At 40.6% G+C, this 14,140-nt stretch overlaps 1 protein-coding gene and 1 long non-coding RNA gene across 2 annotated transcripts in view; one reads left to right on the top strand and one right to left on the bottom strand.

Annotated features, from left to right (window-relative positions):
- The window catches only part of acap3a (ArfGAP with coiled-coil, ankyrin repeat and PH domains 3a), a 104,290-nt gene that overhangs the window by 38,411 nt on the left and 51,739 nt on the right, over positions 1 to 14,140 (bottom strand). The window contains exon 4 of the mRNA XM_072448827.1: positions 13,854 to 13,907. Coding sequence (XP_072304928.1) covers positions 13,854 to 13,907 — 54 coding nt within the window. The remainder of the gene's footprint in view (positions 1 to 13,853; positions 13,908 to 14,140) is intronic.
- Positions 1 to 14,140, top strand: part of LOC140362679 (uncharacterized) — a 414,634-nt gene that overhangs the window by 390,261 nt on the left and 10,233 nt on the right. The gene's annotated exons all lie outside the window — the stretch shown is intronic.

Genomic DNA, 14,140 nt, shown 5'->3' with positions numbered 1-14,140 from the left:
TGATTGTTCAGCTCGTAATATCATCGTAAGAACCGAAAAATCACAATCGGGACAATTTTAGAAGCAAAATTAAGTACTTTTTGTACAGGCCAAAAAACAGAGCTAAATGTAAAGAAATGTATGTTATCTGGCTGGTTTTGTCAAATGTAACTTTATTTTGTCGTTCTGAAAGTTCATTTTTGTAAAGTCGGACACACATAATTGTAAAATCACAATAATCATAAAACACGAACATTTGGTACCGTGACATCCATATTCCTGGGTAAAAAAGAAAAGAAAAACAAAGCTGTAATAACTTATTTTCCATCAAATCGACACTTTTGTGATGAATCAGGATCAGTTTGGGCTCCAAGTCGACAGATATGAAAAAAGCCCTTTAATGCGTATCGCGCACCGTTACCAAACAATCCCATGGTTCTGCAATTACTTTAGAAGCTTTAGAGCAGGCATGTCCAAACTAGGGCCCGGGGGCCAAATGCGGCCCTCAGATACATTTTTGTTGGCTCTCCAGCTTCCTGCTATGTCGGCCCAAACAACAAAAGGTAGTACTTTTTACTGTGAAATTGGGAAAATTCAGGCATAATGATGTTATACAAACCTAATATGAATGTTCTAGGTCTAATTAAAGGTTATGGAGGCTCATCGCAATTACATCAAATGCAAAATTCCGAATGATTCACTTTGTCATTCAGCAAATTCGACATTGTCAAGTTGTTTGTGGCCCTCTGCCCGTTTAAGTTTCAAAATGCGGCCCTTGGTGAAAAAAGTTTGGACACCCCTGCTTTAGAGACTTTTAAATACATTTCTTTTATATATATATTTATTTATATATCGCACATTTTTGAATATAAAAACATAACACAGCAGAAAAAGAGAGTTAAAAATATACATCAAAATATAATAATAACAATGATAATAATTGACGGACTAAATGCGTAATAATAACGTGAATAAATGTGTAATAACGTGAATAATAATAAACAGAATAAATGTGTAAAAACAGAATGAATGTGTAATAATAACAACAGAATAATAATTAACAGAATATATGTGTAATAATAACGTGAATAAAAGTGTAATAATAACAGAATTAATGTTTAATATTAAGAGAATAAATGTGTAATAACGTGAAGGAATATGTAATAATAACACAATAATAATTACAGAATAAAGAGCAGAAAAAGAGAGTAAAATAAATAAATAAAAATATAATAATAATACATAATAATAATAATGGCACAATATGACAAAACATAAATAGAAAGAAAATTATGGCATAAAAAGTCCTACATTTAAGTCCCATTTAAATATTTTCACTTTCAAATTAGACTTTTTTAAATACATTTCATCAAATCTTTAAAATTAAGTGAGTTATTGCTAAAAATCTTCCATTATTATTTAGTTTTTCTTATATATATTCTGATCCAATTACGCTGCCGTCTTTGTTCTAAACGTGTTCTTCATTTTCTCCTGCAGCGACGTGTGACCGCGCTTCACCAACAGATGGCGCTCAAACACAGCGTCCTGACTTCAGATCCGAGGCTATAAATTAACCTCTTTTTTCTGTTCTTTTTTCTGATTTTACATAAACGGACGCGACACAGATCCAGACGCTCCAAACACCAGGCCATACGGGATTTTACACTCTGTGTTCTGCAGCTTTCAGAGCACATCGTCTCACTCCTCCTCCTCCTCCTCCTCCTCCTCCTCCTCCTCCTCCTCCTCCTCCTCCTCCTCTCACTCCTCCTCCTCGTCCTCCTCTCACTCCTCCTCCTCCTCCTCCTCTCACTCCTCCTCTCACTCCTCCTCCTCCTCCTCCTCCTCCTCTCACTCCTCCTCCTCCTCCTCCTGCTGCTGCTGCTGCTGCTGCTAAATAGGTCACAGGAGCGAGGGATGAGGAGGAGAGAGAGGAGGAAAGAGAAGGGGAAGAGGAGGAAGAGAGGCGGGAAGAGGAGAGGAAGAGAATGGCAAAGAGGCAGGAAGAAAGAAAGGGATGACAAAAGAGACTGGGAAGAGAAAGGAAGGAAGGAGAAGAGGAGAAAAGGACGGGGAGGAAAAAGAGAGAGAGGGGAGGAGGAAGAGAGGGCGGAAGAGAGGAGGAAAGAGGAGAGGATCGCAAAGAAGCAGAAAGGAAGAGAGCGAGAGAGATGACAAAAGAGAATGGGAAGAGAAAGGAAGGAAAGAGGGGATAGAAAGGGGAGGAAGAGAGAGAGAGGAAGAGAGAGAGAGAGAGAGGTGGAGAATGTGGTGTTTCCTACAAAACGACACCACAGACGTGAGCGTAAATGTCAGATGTAAAAGTGGAGTTACGTCTCAAAGTGAAGCCACAAAAATTAAGCACTTGATGAGGAATGTGAACGGCAAAAAGAACGATATATAAATGGACAAATACGTCAGAGGATTGGTACGATCGGTAAAAAGGCAGTGGCGGTTTGTCAAATGTCAACACAGAAATTATAAAACATAATAAATGTGTAATAATGACGTGAATAAATGTGTAAAAGCGTGAATAAATGTGTAATAATAACAGAATAAATGTGTAACAACGTGAATAAAAGAGTAATAATAACAGAATAAATGTGTAATAATGTGAATAAAAGTGTAATAATAACAGAATAAATGTGTAATAATGTGAATAAAAGTGTAATAATAACAGAATAAATGTGTAATAATGTGAATAAAAGTGTAATAACAGAATAAATGTTTAATATTGACAGACTAAATGCATAATAATAACGTGAATAAATGTGTAATAATAACAGAATAAATGTGTAATAATGTGAATAAATGTGCAATAACAGAATAAATGTGTAATAATGTGAATAAAAGAGTAATAATAACAGAATAAATGTGTAATAATGTGAATAAAAGTGTAATAATAACAGAATAAATGTGTAATAATGTGAATAAAAGTGTAATAATAACAGAATAAATGTGTAATAATGTGAATAAAAGTGTAATAATAACAGAATAAATGTTTAATATTGACAGACTAAATGCATAATAATAACGTGAATAAATGTGTAATAATAAGAGAATAATAATAAGTAGAATAAATGTGTAAAAAACAGAAGAATAAATGTGTAATAACGTGAATAAGTGTGTTATAATACACAGAATAAATGTGTAATAATAAGAGAATAATAAAAACAGAATAAATTTGTTTTTTTGGCACAAATGTTTGAAATGTGCACTGTAAAGACAAAAAAAAATAAGAATCTTGTTTTACTGACAAAGACTCCAAAATACATAACAACTCTTCAACTTGAACGTTTTAAATCAACAAAATACAAAGACCACGATTGTTATTAATGTTGAATAAATGTATTGTACAATAATTACCCTTTAATTACCTTCATTTACCTTAACAAAGCATGAACAAAAGCTTAACTCAAAATGAACAAATAGCTTATCAAGCATTATTCAGAGTTTTAGTTAAGTGATCACTAAAGCCGGAATCATTCTTAATAAACTATTTGTTCACTATGAATTAAGTCTTTGTTCATGCTTTACTAAGACAGGAATAAGTGTAGTTATTACAAATTGTCACCAATGAACTTAAGAGAGAAAACAAACAGGACAGCTCTCTCTCTCTCTCTTCTCTCTCTCTCTCTTTCTCCTTTTTGATCGGTACAGCATAAAACACATACTTTGAAGACGTAAAACTACAGCAGGTGGTGGTAATGTAACACTTTATGGATGCAAACCGCCATAAAACACAAAAGAAGAAGAAAAAGTCTGTTTGCTGTAACCCGACCCAACATTTTTCAAGTGGGTCGAACGGTAGGCAAATTCATGTTTTTTTTACTTTGAAGGCAAAAAAAAGATCAAAATTTTAAAAAAAATTGAGTCGGAGTGACCACCAGGGGTCAGGCTTCAACAGTCCAGGGGTCAGGCTTCAACAGTCCAGGGGTCAGGCTTCAACAGTCCAGGGGTCAGGCTTCAACAGTCAATGACGGAAAACGTCTCGATCGACCCGATCGGGAGACTAAATCTCACGATGTTCAGCCTTAATTCTTAATCCAATGACAAATAATGTGATAAAGTAAATGAAACACAAACAAAATAAATGAAATAACAGCCATAAGTGTGGCGTTTTGACCGTTTCCCTTGCATTTTTCTTCCTGCTGCTGAATTCGGCGTTTGTCTTGCACGGGGCGTTCAAGCTGCACTTTACGAGCCCGTAAACTTAATGGCACTTAAACGTGTGCGAGCGCCGAGCTGCACAGAGCGCCGAGCCGCACAGAGCCGCACAGAGCCGCACAGAGCGCTCGCCTGTCCACCGGTTACCACGCCAACAAAGACGGGGCCAGTTCATTCAAAAGCTTTGCAGCCAATTAAACGGGCGAAGCTGAGATGGGCTTCTTGTGCCGGACGCCAGCTCCAGGGTCCAGCCCGGCAGAAGGAAAGTCATTGTGCGATAAAGACAGGGAGCCAATGTGCCGCGGGGTCTTTAAAACCAACGAGAGACTCCGCGCGCACGGCCTGGTACAGACGGTGTCAAAGCTACGCGCGCGCGGACATGCTAGCTGTTCACGTTCGGCGAGTTGTGGCGCTCAATGACGGAAGAAACAAACAAAGATCCTCGTTAAACTTCATCGCTCGCTGTGTTTCTGTATTTCCAGAGTAACGTTAGATTTGGGACATCTTTGCGCGGTTACGGCTGGTGCGGTTGGTTGTCTGCGTATATGCTAATTTGAGTGCTAATTGCTTCGTCAGTTTTTCATAGTTTGCGATGTTGAGGCGTTATCAGAAACTCTCATATTGAAAATGGTTATTATTATTAAAGGCTTCTCTTTAGCAAACACCGGAACGGTCTTTACCAGGGCAAAGCGGCACTAAAGCAGGACAAAAGCTGTACTTATTTTTTCTTTTTAAACTTCCTATAAGTTATCTGTCCTTTTCCTCTGTATCTACCGGCGTTGCAACAACTAAATTTCCCCACGTGTGGACAATAAAGGAAAATATAATCTTATCTTATCTAAAGCAGGACTAAAGCAGAACTAAACCAGGACTAAATTAGCACTAAAGCAGGACTAAACCAGGACCAACCCAGGACTAAAGCAGCACTAAAGCAGGACTAAATCAGCACTAAAGCAGGACTAAACCAGGACTAAAGCAGGACTAAACCAGGACTAACCCAGGACTAAAGCAGCACTAAAGCAGGACTAAAGCAGCACTAAAGCAGGACTAAACTAGGACTAAAGCAGCACTAAAGCAGGACTAAACCAGGACTAACCCAGGACTAAAGCAGCACTAAAGCAGGACTAAAGCAGCACTAAAGCAAGACTAAACCAGGACTAAAGCAGGACTAACCCAGGACTAAAGCAGCACTAAAGCAGGACTAAACCAGGACTAAAGCAGGACTAACCCAGGACTAAAGCAGCACTAAAGCAGGACTAAAGCAGCACTAAAGCAAGACTAAACCAGGACTAAAGCAGGACTAACCCAGGACTAAAGCAGCACTAAAGCAGGACTAAACCAGGACTAAAGCAGGACTAACCCAGGACTAAAGCAGCACTAAAGCAGGACTAAAGCAGGACTAAAATCAGGACTAAAGCAGGTCTAAAGCAGGTGTGTAAAAACTCTCAAAATGTCACATACAGTATTTGGGACACTGAAAAATGGACAGATTCAGGTTTAACTCTCTCGGTCATTCATGTTTTGACTCCCCCAGTGAGCGGGGGCGTGACCCGGTGGCCCACGTTGGAGCTAAACGTGGCGGGACGGCAGTAAACACGGGGCCGTGACCTGCGGCTCAGACCAAACCGCCGTGTTGTTTCTCTGTTTGGGAGCGACGAGAGCTGCGCAAAAACAAAACGAGAAAAAAAAGAAAATCCCGCTGACACATTTCCTCAGCGTGGGACGATAATGGGTGCCGAGCGGGGCATTCTTCGGCTGCTATGTGGCACGCCGGCGCTGGGCATCGGTGGCGGTTTGGGCTTGAACGTGGCGAGTAACGAGGAAGAGGAGAAAGCGAAGGACGATCGTGTGCGAAGAGGAGGTGTGCGAGTGTAGAACGTCTATTAAAAAGAGCCATGAATGTTGTTAGTGAAAGAACGGCTCGTAATAACTTGTTTTTTTGTCTGTTAAGATGAAGTTGGAGGATTACGTGATGACTCTATCCATTGGCACACACTAAACACACTCAAGAGCGGACTAACTGTGTCGTAAAGCGCCCCCTACAGGCCGGACAAGTAATTGAACTAAAATGCAGTTACTCAATATATATATATTTTTAAATGTGATCACAGAATAGCACATTTTTTAGGTTAATAATTTCACTTCCTGTTTACAATTGATGACATCACAGTAGGAAATTACCCAGCAAACACTGGGCCATTACACTTTTTTATTTGGCAAATAAAATTATATGAGAGCGATTTTATTTTGTTGAATTCATGTTTAAAGGGTCAAAAAAGTTGTTTCTTTGTGTAATTTATGCATAAACTTTGACTGGAAGTGTCCCTGGTGTGATGTCACTTCCTGTCATTTTCTACAGATCTTTCAACGTTTTCTCCACAAATACCTGCTCCATTGGTGTAAAACGATCATTTACATGTACAACAGGTATAAACACACCAAATAAAGTCAGAATTACACAATTGTAAAAACTTGCCATAAGTCACTTTAAACTCCCAGTGACTTTCCTACTTCACAGTGCGACGTCGCGGCACGAGACAAATCCATGTTGTGCCCAGGGACGCTTCTGGTCACAAGATAATCATAAGAACCAATAAAAATCCTAATCATGACAATTTTAGAAGCAAAATGGAATATTTTTAGTTCAATCTCTCGTCCAAAATGTAAAGAACTTTATTTTGTCTGGCTGTTTTTGTCATATTTAACTATATTTTGTCTTTCAGAACGTTACATTTGGTTCAGCTGGTCAAAAACTTGAGGAACAGTGACATGTCAGACCACAAGAATGAAAGTAAAGTAAAGATATGATCTGTTTTTTTGGTCGCAGTCTCGATAATCGCGAATAATCGTTAAACCGCGATGATTTTTGTCGCAATAATCGCAACACTAAAACTTGACATCACGACATCCTTTGCTGTGCCTGTGATAAACGACAAACTGGACGAATGCAACAAGAACAGTTCAAAACAATTGCCTTGTTGCACTTTTACTGATTTACAAACGTACTTTTTCAAGATTAAATTATCGAGATTAAAAACGAGAAATCTAACGTTCTGGCTTCCGCAAACAGCTGCTAATACGATACAAGCTACGAGGAAAAGCTACATTTTCGCACATTTATAAGAATAAAGTCGTGCGCTACAGCGTTACGTTGAAATTGCACCTCCAGGAACATTAAGACTACAAACCGCAGAAAAACAAGAATCCCCCCGCGCTTCAGAGCGCTTTTGTGGAGGTCTAAACCCCCCGCGCACAGGGACGTTAAGCTTCTTCTACGTCCAGAAGCTTCTCGGCCGTCGTGGGCGGGAACGGGCCGACGCCACCGCAGCGCCTATGGTTCCAGTCGAGCATGAAACGCCATACGAACACGCGATGCATTATGGATGGCGCGTTTGACTCTCGGCGCATCTATTAGGAATGAGACAAAGATGCGAACGCTGCATTAAAAGAAGGGCATGGAAGATCGTATTGGGGGGCCTCAGGGGGGTTTACGCGTGTGTCTCAAGGTTCTTCAAGAAATCTGCTGAAATGCTCCTGGAAAAATGTCTTTGTCGAGGTTCAAGTGATTGGGGCAGTAAGATTGACCGTTAAAAGAGTTCAAACGTATCGGTTTCTCCTGTTGGAAAAACACACTTACACTTACAGTTTTGCAGTGTTTCTACAGCTTTGTTTTTATATATAGACCATATTTTCAACGTGTACATCTTGTAAATCTGTGTTTCGCAGTGTTTCTCTGGGCCCTCTGCACTTTGAGTACCGTATTTTCTGGAGTATAAGTCGCACCAGCCAAAAAATGCATAATAGAGAAGTAAAAAACACATATAAGTGACACTGGAGTATAAGTTGCATTTTTTGGGGAAAATTTATTTGATAAAATCCCAGACCAAGAACAGACATTTCATCTTGAACTGCAGTTCAAAATAATAACAGATTAGAGAACATGGTGAATAGGTGTACGTATGCTAACGCTAACACCTTCAGCTACATGAGGCACAGACAGAACTGTGGTAAGTGTCTGGTATGTTAACGTAACATATGAACAGTTATTCAGATAACTATAGCATAAAGAACATGCTAACAAGTTTACCAAAGCATCAGTTTTACCCCAAATCACTAAATCCATTGAATTCTTCTTCCTCTGTGTCACTTCTAAACAACTCCACAAACTCCAGAGGTAGAGGAAGTGCAGATTCTTCTTCTACGTCGCTTAGAGCCTAGAGCGCCCTCTTGTGGTTGTGAGGGTGAAAATAATGAATAATATCACATATAAGTCGCTCTGGAGTATAAGTCGCACCCCGGCCAAAACTAATAAAAAAGGTGCGACTTATAGTCCGGAAAATACGGTATTTAGATTTAGTGTTTAGTGTCATTTTAGACCTGGTTTGGATCATTCAACCCTAATATTAGTCTAATAAAGTCCGGGTTTAGATCCTCATAAGACCAAATGTCGTCTTAGCTTGACCTTGGTCTGAAAAGTCGTGGACAATCATGTTGAGTCCGCCGTTTCTCACAGGCTAAGAAAAATTGCGATGTGATTTTCCCATTCGAGCAATTAAAACACGCCGAGACAAACAGATCCGTCAGAAAAAACCCTTAAACGTTGTATATTTTATCCTCTTATCCTACGCCAGCATACCATATTTCAGTGTTTGACTAAGCTAACGTGCGCTCAGCGGGAGGGCGACTGGTTCGACCACCCCCGGGCGTTACAGCGCGGCGGCGGCTGGTTAAATATGGAAAGAGCGAAACGAAACAGAATGCAGCGGGAGGCGCACGGTTGCATCTGAAGCGCCGCTCGTTAAAAACACAACAGCGATAGTCAAACGGAGACGACAGAGAAGACGATGTCGCTCGCTCTGGAATGAAGGAATCACTTGGGCGGCCATTTTGAGGGTCTCAAATGAACCGAGCATTGTTGACAAAGTAACTATAAATGCTAAACTGTGAGCGGAAATCAAATGCACATCACATTTATTCAATTATAGCGGTTTTAATTTCAAAAGATCAGACTTTGAATTTAGATAATGTTGTGAATGTTGTTTTAAAGAAAGTCTAATATCAAGAATAGTGTTTATAAAAGGCGGGGCCAGATTTTTCAGAGGATCAAGGCCTAAAACTAGAGCTCTGACCCGGGACTAACCCAGACTTAAACCAGGTCCAAACTAGTGCTGACCCAGAAGTAAACCATTACTATTTTTTTAATATATGGAAGGTGGGTTGTGGGCCGAATTAAATCACTTGGAGGGCCTGATTTAGCCCCCGGGCCTGATGTTGAAAAGCCCTGGTATAAGGTGAAATTCCTGTACTTTTGTGGTTAATTCGACAGACATTTCACGTTTGTCTGATAATTAAACCTCAACTAATACGTTTAAAGACACATTTTTGTTGGACTGACTTCACTTGTAACTTCATTAGCTTTTAGATTAGTTTTGAAATTAGCTTTTACATTAGCTTTTAGATTAGCTTTGAAATTAGCTATTGAATTAGCTTTTACATTAGCTTTGAAAGTAGCTTTGAAATTAGCTTTTACATTAGCTTTTAGATTAGCTTTGAAATTAGCTTTTGAATTAGCTTTTGAATTAGTTTTGAAATTAGCTTTGAAATTAGCTTTGGAACTAGCTTTTACATTTGCTTTGAAAATAGCTTTTAAATTAGCTTTTACATTAGCTTTGAAACAGCTTTGAAATTAGCTTTGAAAATAGCTTTTGAATTAGCTTTTACATTAGCTTTCAAATTAGCTTTTACATTAGCTTTTGAATTAGCTTTGAAATTAGCTATGAAATTAGCTTTGAAATTAGCTTTGAATTCGCTTTTAAATTAGCTTTGAATTAGCTTTGAAATTAGCTTTGAAATTAGCTTTAAAATTAGCTTTGAAATTAGCTTGGTCTCTGGGAACGCAGAGTGAGAACCTTCCAAACACAAACATGCATGTTTTGTCCCAAACACGTTTGCTCGTCACAGATGAGAGGTCCATCCAGTGTTTGGCATTGCCCACGTTCGGATCGATCATTATCTTAACGACCCCAAAACGAGCCGGCGTTTATGCCCATTTGCAGACACATAAGTGCTTTTGTCCTTCATTCCTCGGGCCTGATATCAAGATGTGCCAGATCACGGCGTCGGATACGACTTCCCGCGCCTCCACAAGGTGCCTTTGTCTGCTCGCATTCCTTTCCCATCGCACAGGACGGCGCAAAAGGATCTACGACGACAGGTTTAATCTCCAATCACAACACGTCACGCTATAGCAACAGCGGCAGTGTTATCGCTAAATTGTTTATCGCGGGAACCGTGGCAACGATATTATAGCTCCTCGACTGTGGACGGAGGCATTTTATATCTCAACGGGAGATTACGTGAGCCAATAGTGAGTCTAACGCTGCTCCAAATGCTTAAATTAAACCGCATTTTATTCCTTTACCTGGTCCAGTCACAGTCAAATATTCCGAACACATAGAATACTTTAATATGAAGTTGCATTGTATTAAAATGCAAAACAGTTGCATTTATTTATCCCTGATTAAAGTAAAATCACAAATGCTCTCGCCACACGAGCTGTTCAATTTGATGCAACGCTCTCCTCTGATTGGACTAAAGTAACTGTATTTGCTGAAAACACAGATAAACTGCACAACATGATTCCGTGCTCTGTGTTTGTGCACTCAATGTTAAAAGGACTTTACCACCCTTAATTTTCCACGTTATGAAGTAAAAAAAAGATGTATATTGGGGTCAAAATGAGACCGCCGTGTGCTGCCTGCGGCTGATTGTTGAGCGTTTTAAAGCGGCCATAAACTCCGCCCAGTCGTGAAAAGCAGTGAGTAATTCGGGCGCGAGGAATGAGTTGGTAAAATGACGTTGTTTCATGTCAAGTGTAGAGTCTTTATAAGGTCCTTTTTAATTGTTTAAGTTATGGACGAAGGATGCAATATTCAAATGTCTCAGAATCGTTTAATAATAATAATCCTGTTTTATGAAGCGCGTGTGATTGTTTTGTTGCGTCAGATGAGAAATGAGACGAAGCGTTAAACATTAAAAGGCCTGAATAATATATATATGTGAAATGAGCTCGATCCACTTCCACTTTCTCCAGCTGTTCAATATTCATCAGGCCGACGAGACGAGCCCTTAACCGGGGAGACGAGCCCGTAACCGGGGAGACGAGCCCTTAACCGGGGAGACGAGCCCGTAACCGGGGAGACGAGCCCGTAACCGGGGAGACGAGCCCGTAACCGGGGAGTCGAGCCCGTTACCGGGGAGTCGAGTCACAAACTTGACAAATTTGTGTCCGGGATACAAGGTAAACAAACCAAATATGGCTTATGCTGCTGACAGTTTTAATGATGATCTGGTTTTAATCATATAAACATTAGACATGATGCACACATTGTTGTTGTTGTTGTTGTTGTTGTTGTTGTTGTTGTTGAAAGCAGAATGAGCCTCACATTTGGGTTGCCAGATCCTACACTTAAATCCAAAACCCTCCAAAAGCTCAGAACCTGCAGCCAATGACTCGAGTGCCAGTGCAGCCTGTGTAGTACCAATGTAAACCAGCAGGAGCGCAGGCCACACACGACACCTTTACTTAGTCTTAATACATTAAAGCGCCCCTACACGTCGGACGGCTGGTTGAACTAAAACACAGTTAAGATAAATATATTTTGAATTCAGCTAAAAATCATAAAAATGTTATCACAGAATAGCACTTTTTTTTTAGGTTTATAATTTCACTTCCTGTTTGTAATTGATGACATCACAGTAGGAAATTACCCAGCAAACACTGGGAAAAAGTTATCTAATGTCACAATTTATTTTATTTGACTGATAAAAATATATGAGAGCAACTTTATTTTGTTGAATTAATGTTTAGAGTCAAAAAAGTTGTTTCTTTGTGTAAATTCTGCATAGACTTTGACTGGAATGCGTGTCCCTGGTGTGATACAGATTTTCCACCGTTTTCTCCACAAATACCTGCTCGATTGGTGTAAAACTATCATTTGTATGGTATAAACACACCAAATAAAGTCAAAATTAGACAATCGTTAAAACCTGTCATACGTCACTTTAAGGCACTGAATGTATGTGTTTTAACTTTGTCAAAAAGTACACGTCATATCCAGTATATCGTGACCTTTACCTCCAGAGGAACATCCATTTACCTCTCGGCAGCAGAAACCCGTCATGATCGACAGTCACGCACATAAGTAACCTGCGGTAACTCTGCAGCCAATCAACTGCCACGTCAAGGTCGCCCCGGGTTACCCCCGCGATATGTCCAGAGGCGCTGACGCTAAAACGACCTGGGACTGGGAACGACCGCGTGTTGTTTCTGTTCAAGTGTCAAGGAATGCAGCGCCACACACGTGCTCGGGGTGGATTTACAGCAGGCACGCACCGGACATTGACGCTAATGGACTTCAAAGGGCAGCGGGGGGGCGAGGGGGAGGGCAAGGGTCAAGGGTCAGCAGACAGGGAGGGGCCCCGCGAGGCACTAAAGGAGGACGAGCGACCTGGAGAACCTCAATCACGTCGTCACAGAACAAATCCATTTATAGCGAATAAACACAACAAAACCAAAATACTCCTAGGCGAGTTCTAAGAAATATATACAAATATTTAGATGTGAGTAGAGTAGTGGTAGTAATGTTACTCAAGTAGAAGCAAAAAGCAGTGGATTAAATAACTAAGAATGAAAAAAGGTATTTGGAAAAACAGTTTGGACGAGAAAATGATTGAAAATGTGATTCGACACTCAAAGTACTGAATAACAGTGGGCGGACATAGGAGGTGAGTGAAAACCGGTATTTTCAGTACATTTTCAGGACAACACAGGTTTACTCAAAAATCAAAATACAGCTTTACGTTAATGAAGGATGATGACGCTCTTTAAAGATCATCACAGCAATTCCCCTTTTAACGATACTAACGGTCTGGAACTGTTATCGAGCTTTTAAAAGTCAAGACTTTAGCCTGCTCTGTTAAAAAATGCAGCACGTCTCTATCCACGGAACTGTTTTCTGTCTTCAATCTGCAAAGAAATGGCCGGTTTAACCCCTTCCACGGTATCGTCTGACCGGTATCGATGCGTTTATCCGATACCGATACCGAGCACATAGCGTATCAGTAGTGCACCCCAAGTTCAGACCCGGCTGGTCCGAACTAAATCTGGACCTGACCCGGACTAAGAGACGGACGAAGACTGCCTGCACATCCCAAATCGACGCCGTTCCGTCCTGGTAGTTTCAAACAATCGCGGCTACGTACAGGGACGTTGGGCGGGGAAAGGGGGTAGGTGAAAACAACAAATTTTCCAAGCATAAATCTGAACCTGACCCGGATTAAGAGACAAATGAAGCCTGTCCACACATCCCTAATCGACGCCTTTCCGTCCTGGTAATTTCAAACAATTGCTGCGAAGTACAGGGACGTGGGGCGGGGACAGGGGGCAGGTGAAAACGATGACTTTTCCGACCACGTGAGCCTCAGTTCCAGGGATCAACTCAAACGATCAAAACACAGCAACACAACATATAGCTGAAAAAAATGGAGAAATGAATGCTTTTTTTCTTTGCGATCGAACGACGTGCGGAGAATCGATCCGAGCGAAACCCGAACCCGCCGTTTTTTTAACAGGAAATAGGCGGGGCACGATTGGGATTCCCGAGTGTTTTTGGCGAGAAATGGAGCGAGCCAGGACGCCGTCTTCTTACCATGTGGTAGTTGATGATTTCTTGGAGACTCTCGCCGCACTTTTCCAGACACTCCTGCGAAAACAAACCACAATAGTTGGCGCTCGGAGCCTTTGAGATAATTGCGTTGCGTTTGTTTTCTTTTTTCAACTCGAGACAATAAGATTTCAGATTTTACATGTGAAATCCCAACGAGTCTGTGAGGGAAATGGGAGAATAATTGGAACGGGGGGGAATTGGAAAATGGCCTCTCAGTTTTAAACAATGGAAACACATGCGCGGCTAAAATGCTCCGAATTAGTCGCAGG

Source organism: Eucyclogobius newberryi, unplaced genomic scaffold (genome assembly GCF_026437365.1).
Source record: "Eucyclogobius newberryi isolate DKJ021-1_F unplaced genomic scaffold, fEucNew1.0.hap1 SCAF_17, whole genome shotgun sequence".
In the NCBI taxonomy this organism is placed as follows: domain Eukaryota; kingdom Metazoa; phylum Chordata; class Actinopteri; order Gobiiformes; family Gobiidae; genus Eucyclogobius; species Eucyclogobius newberryi.
Note: the sequence above shows the minus strand (reverse complement) of the source record. Positions and strands in the feature narration are given on the sequence as shown.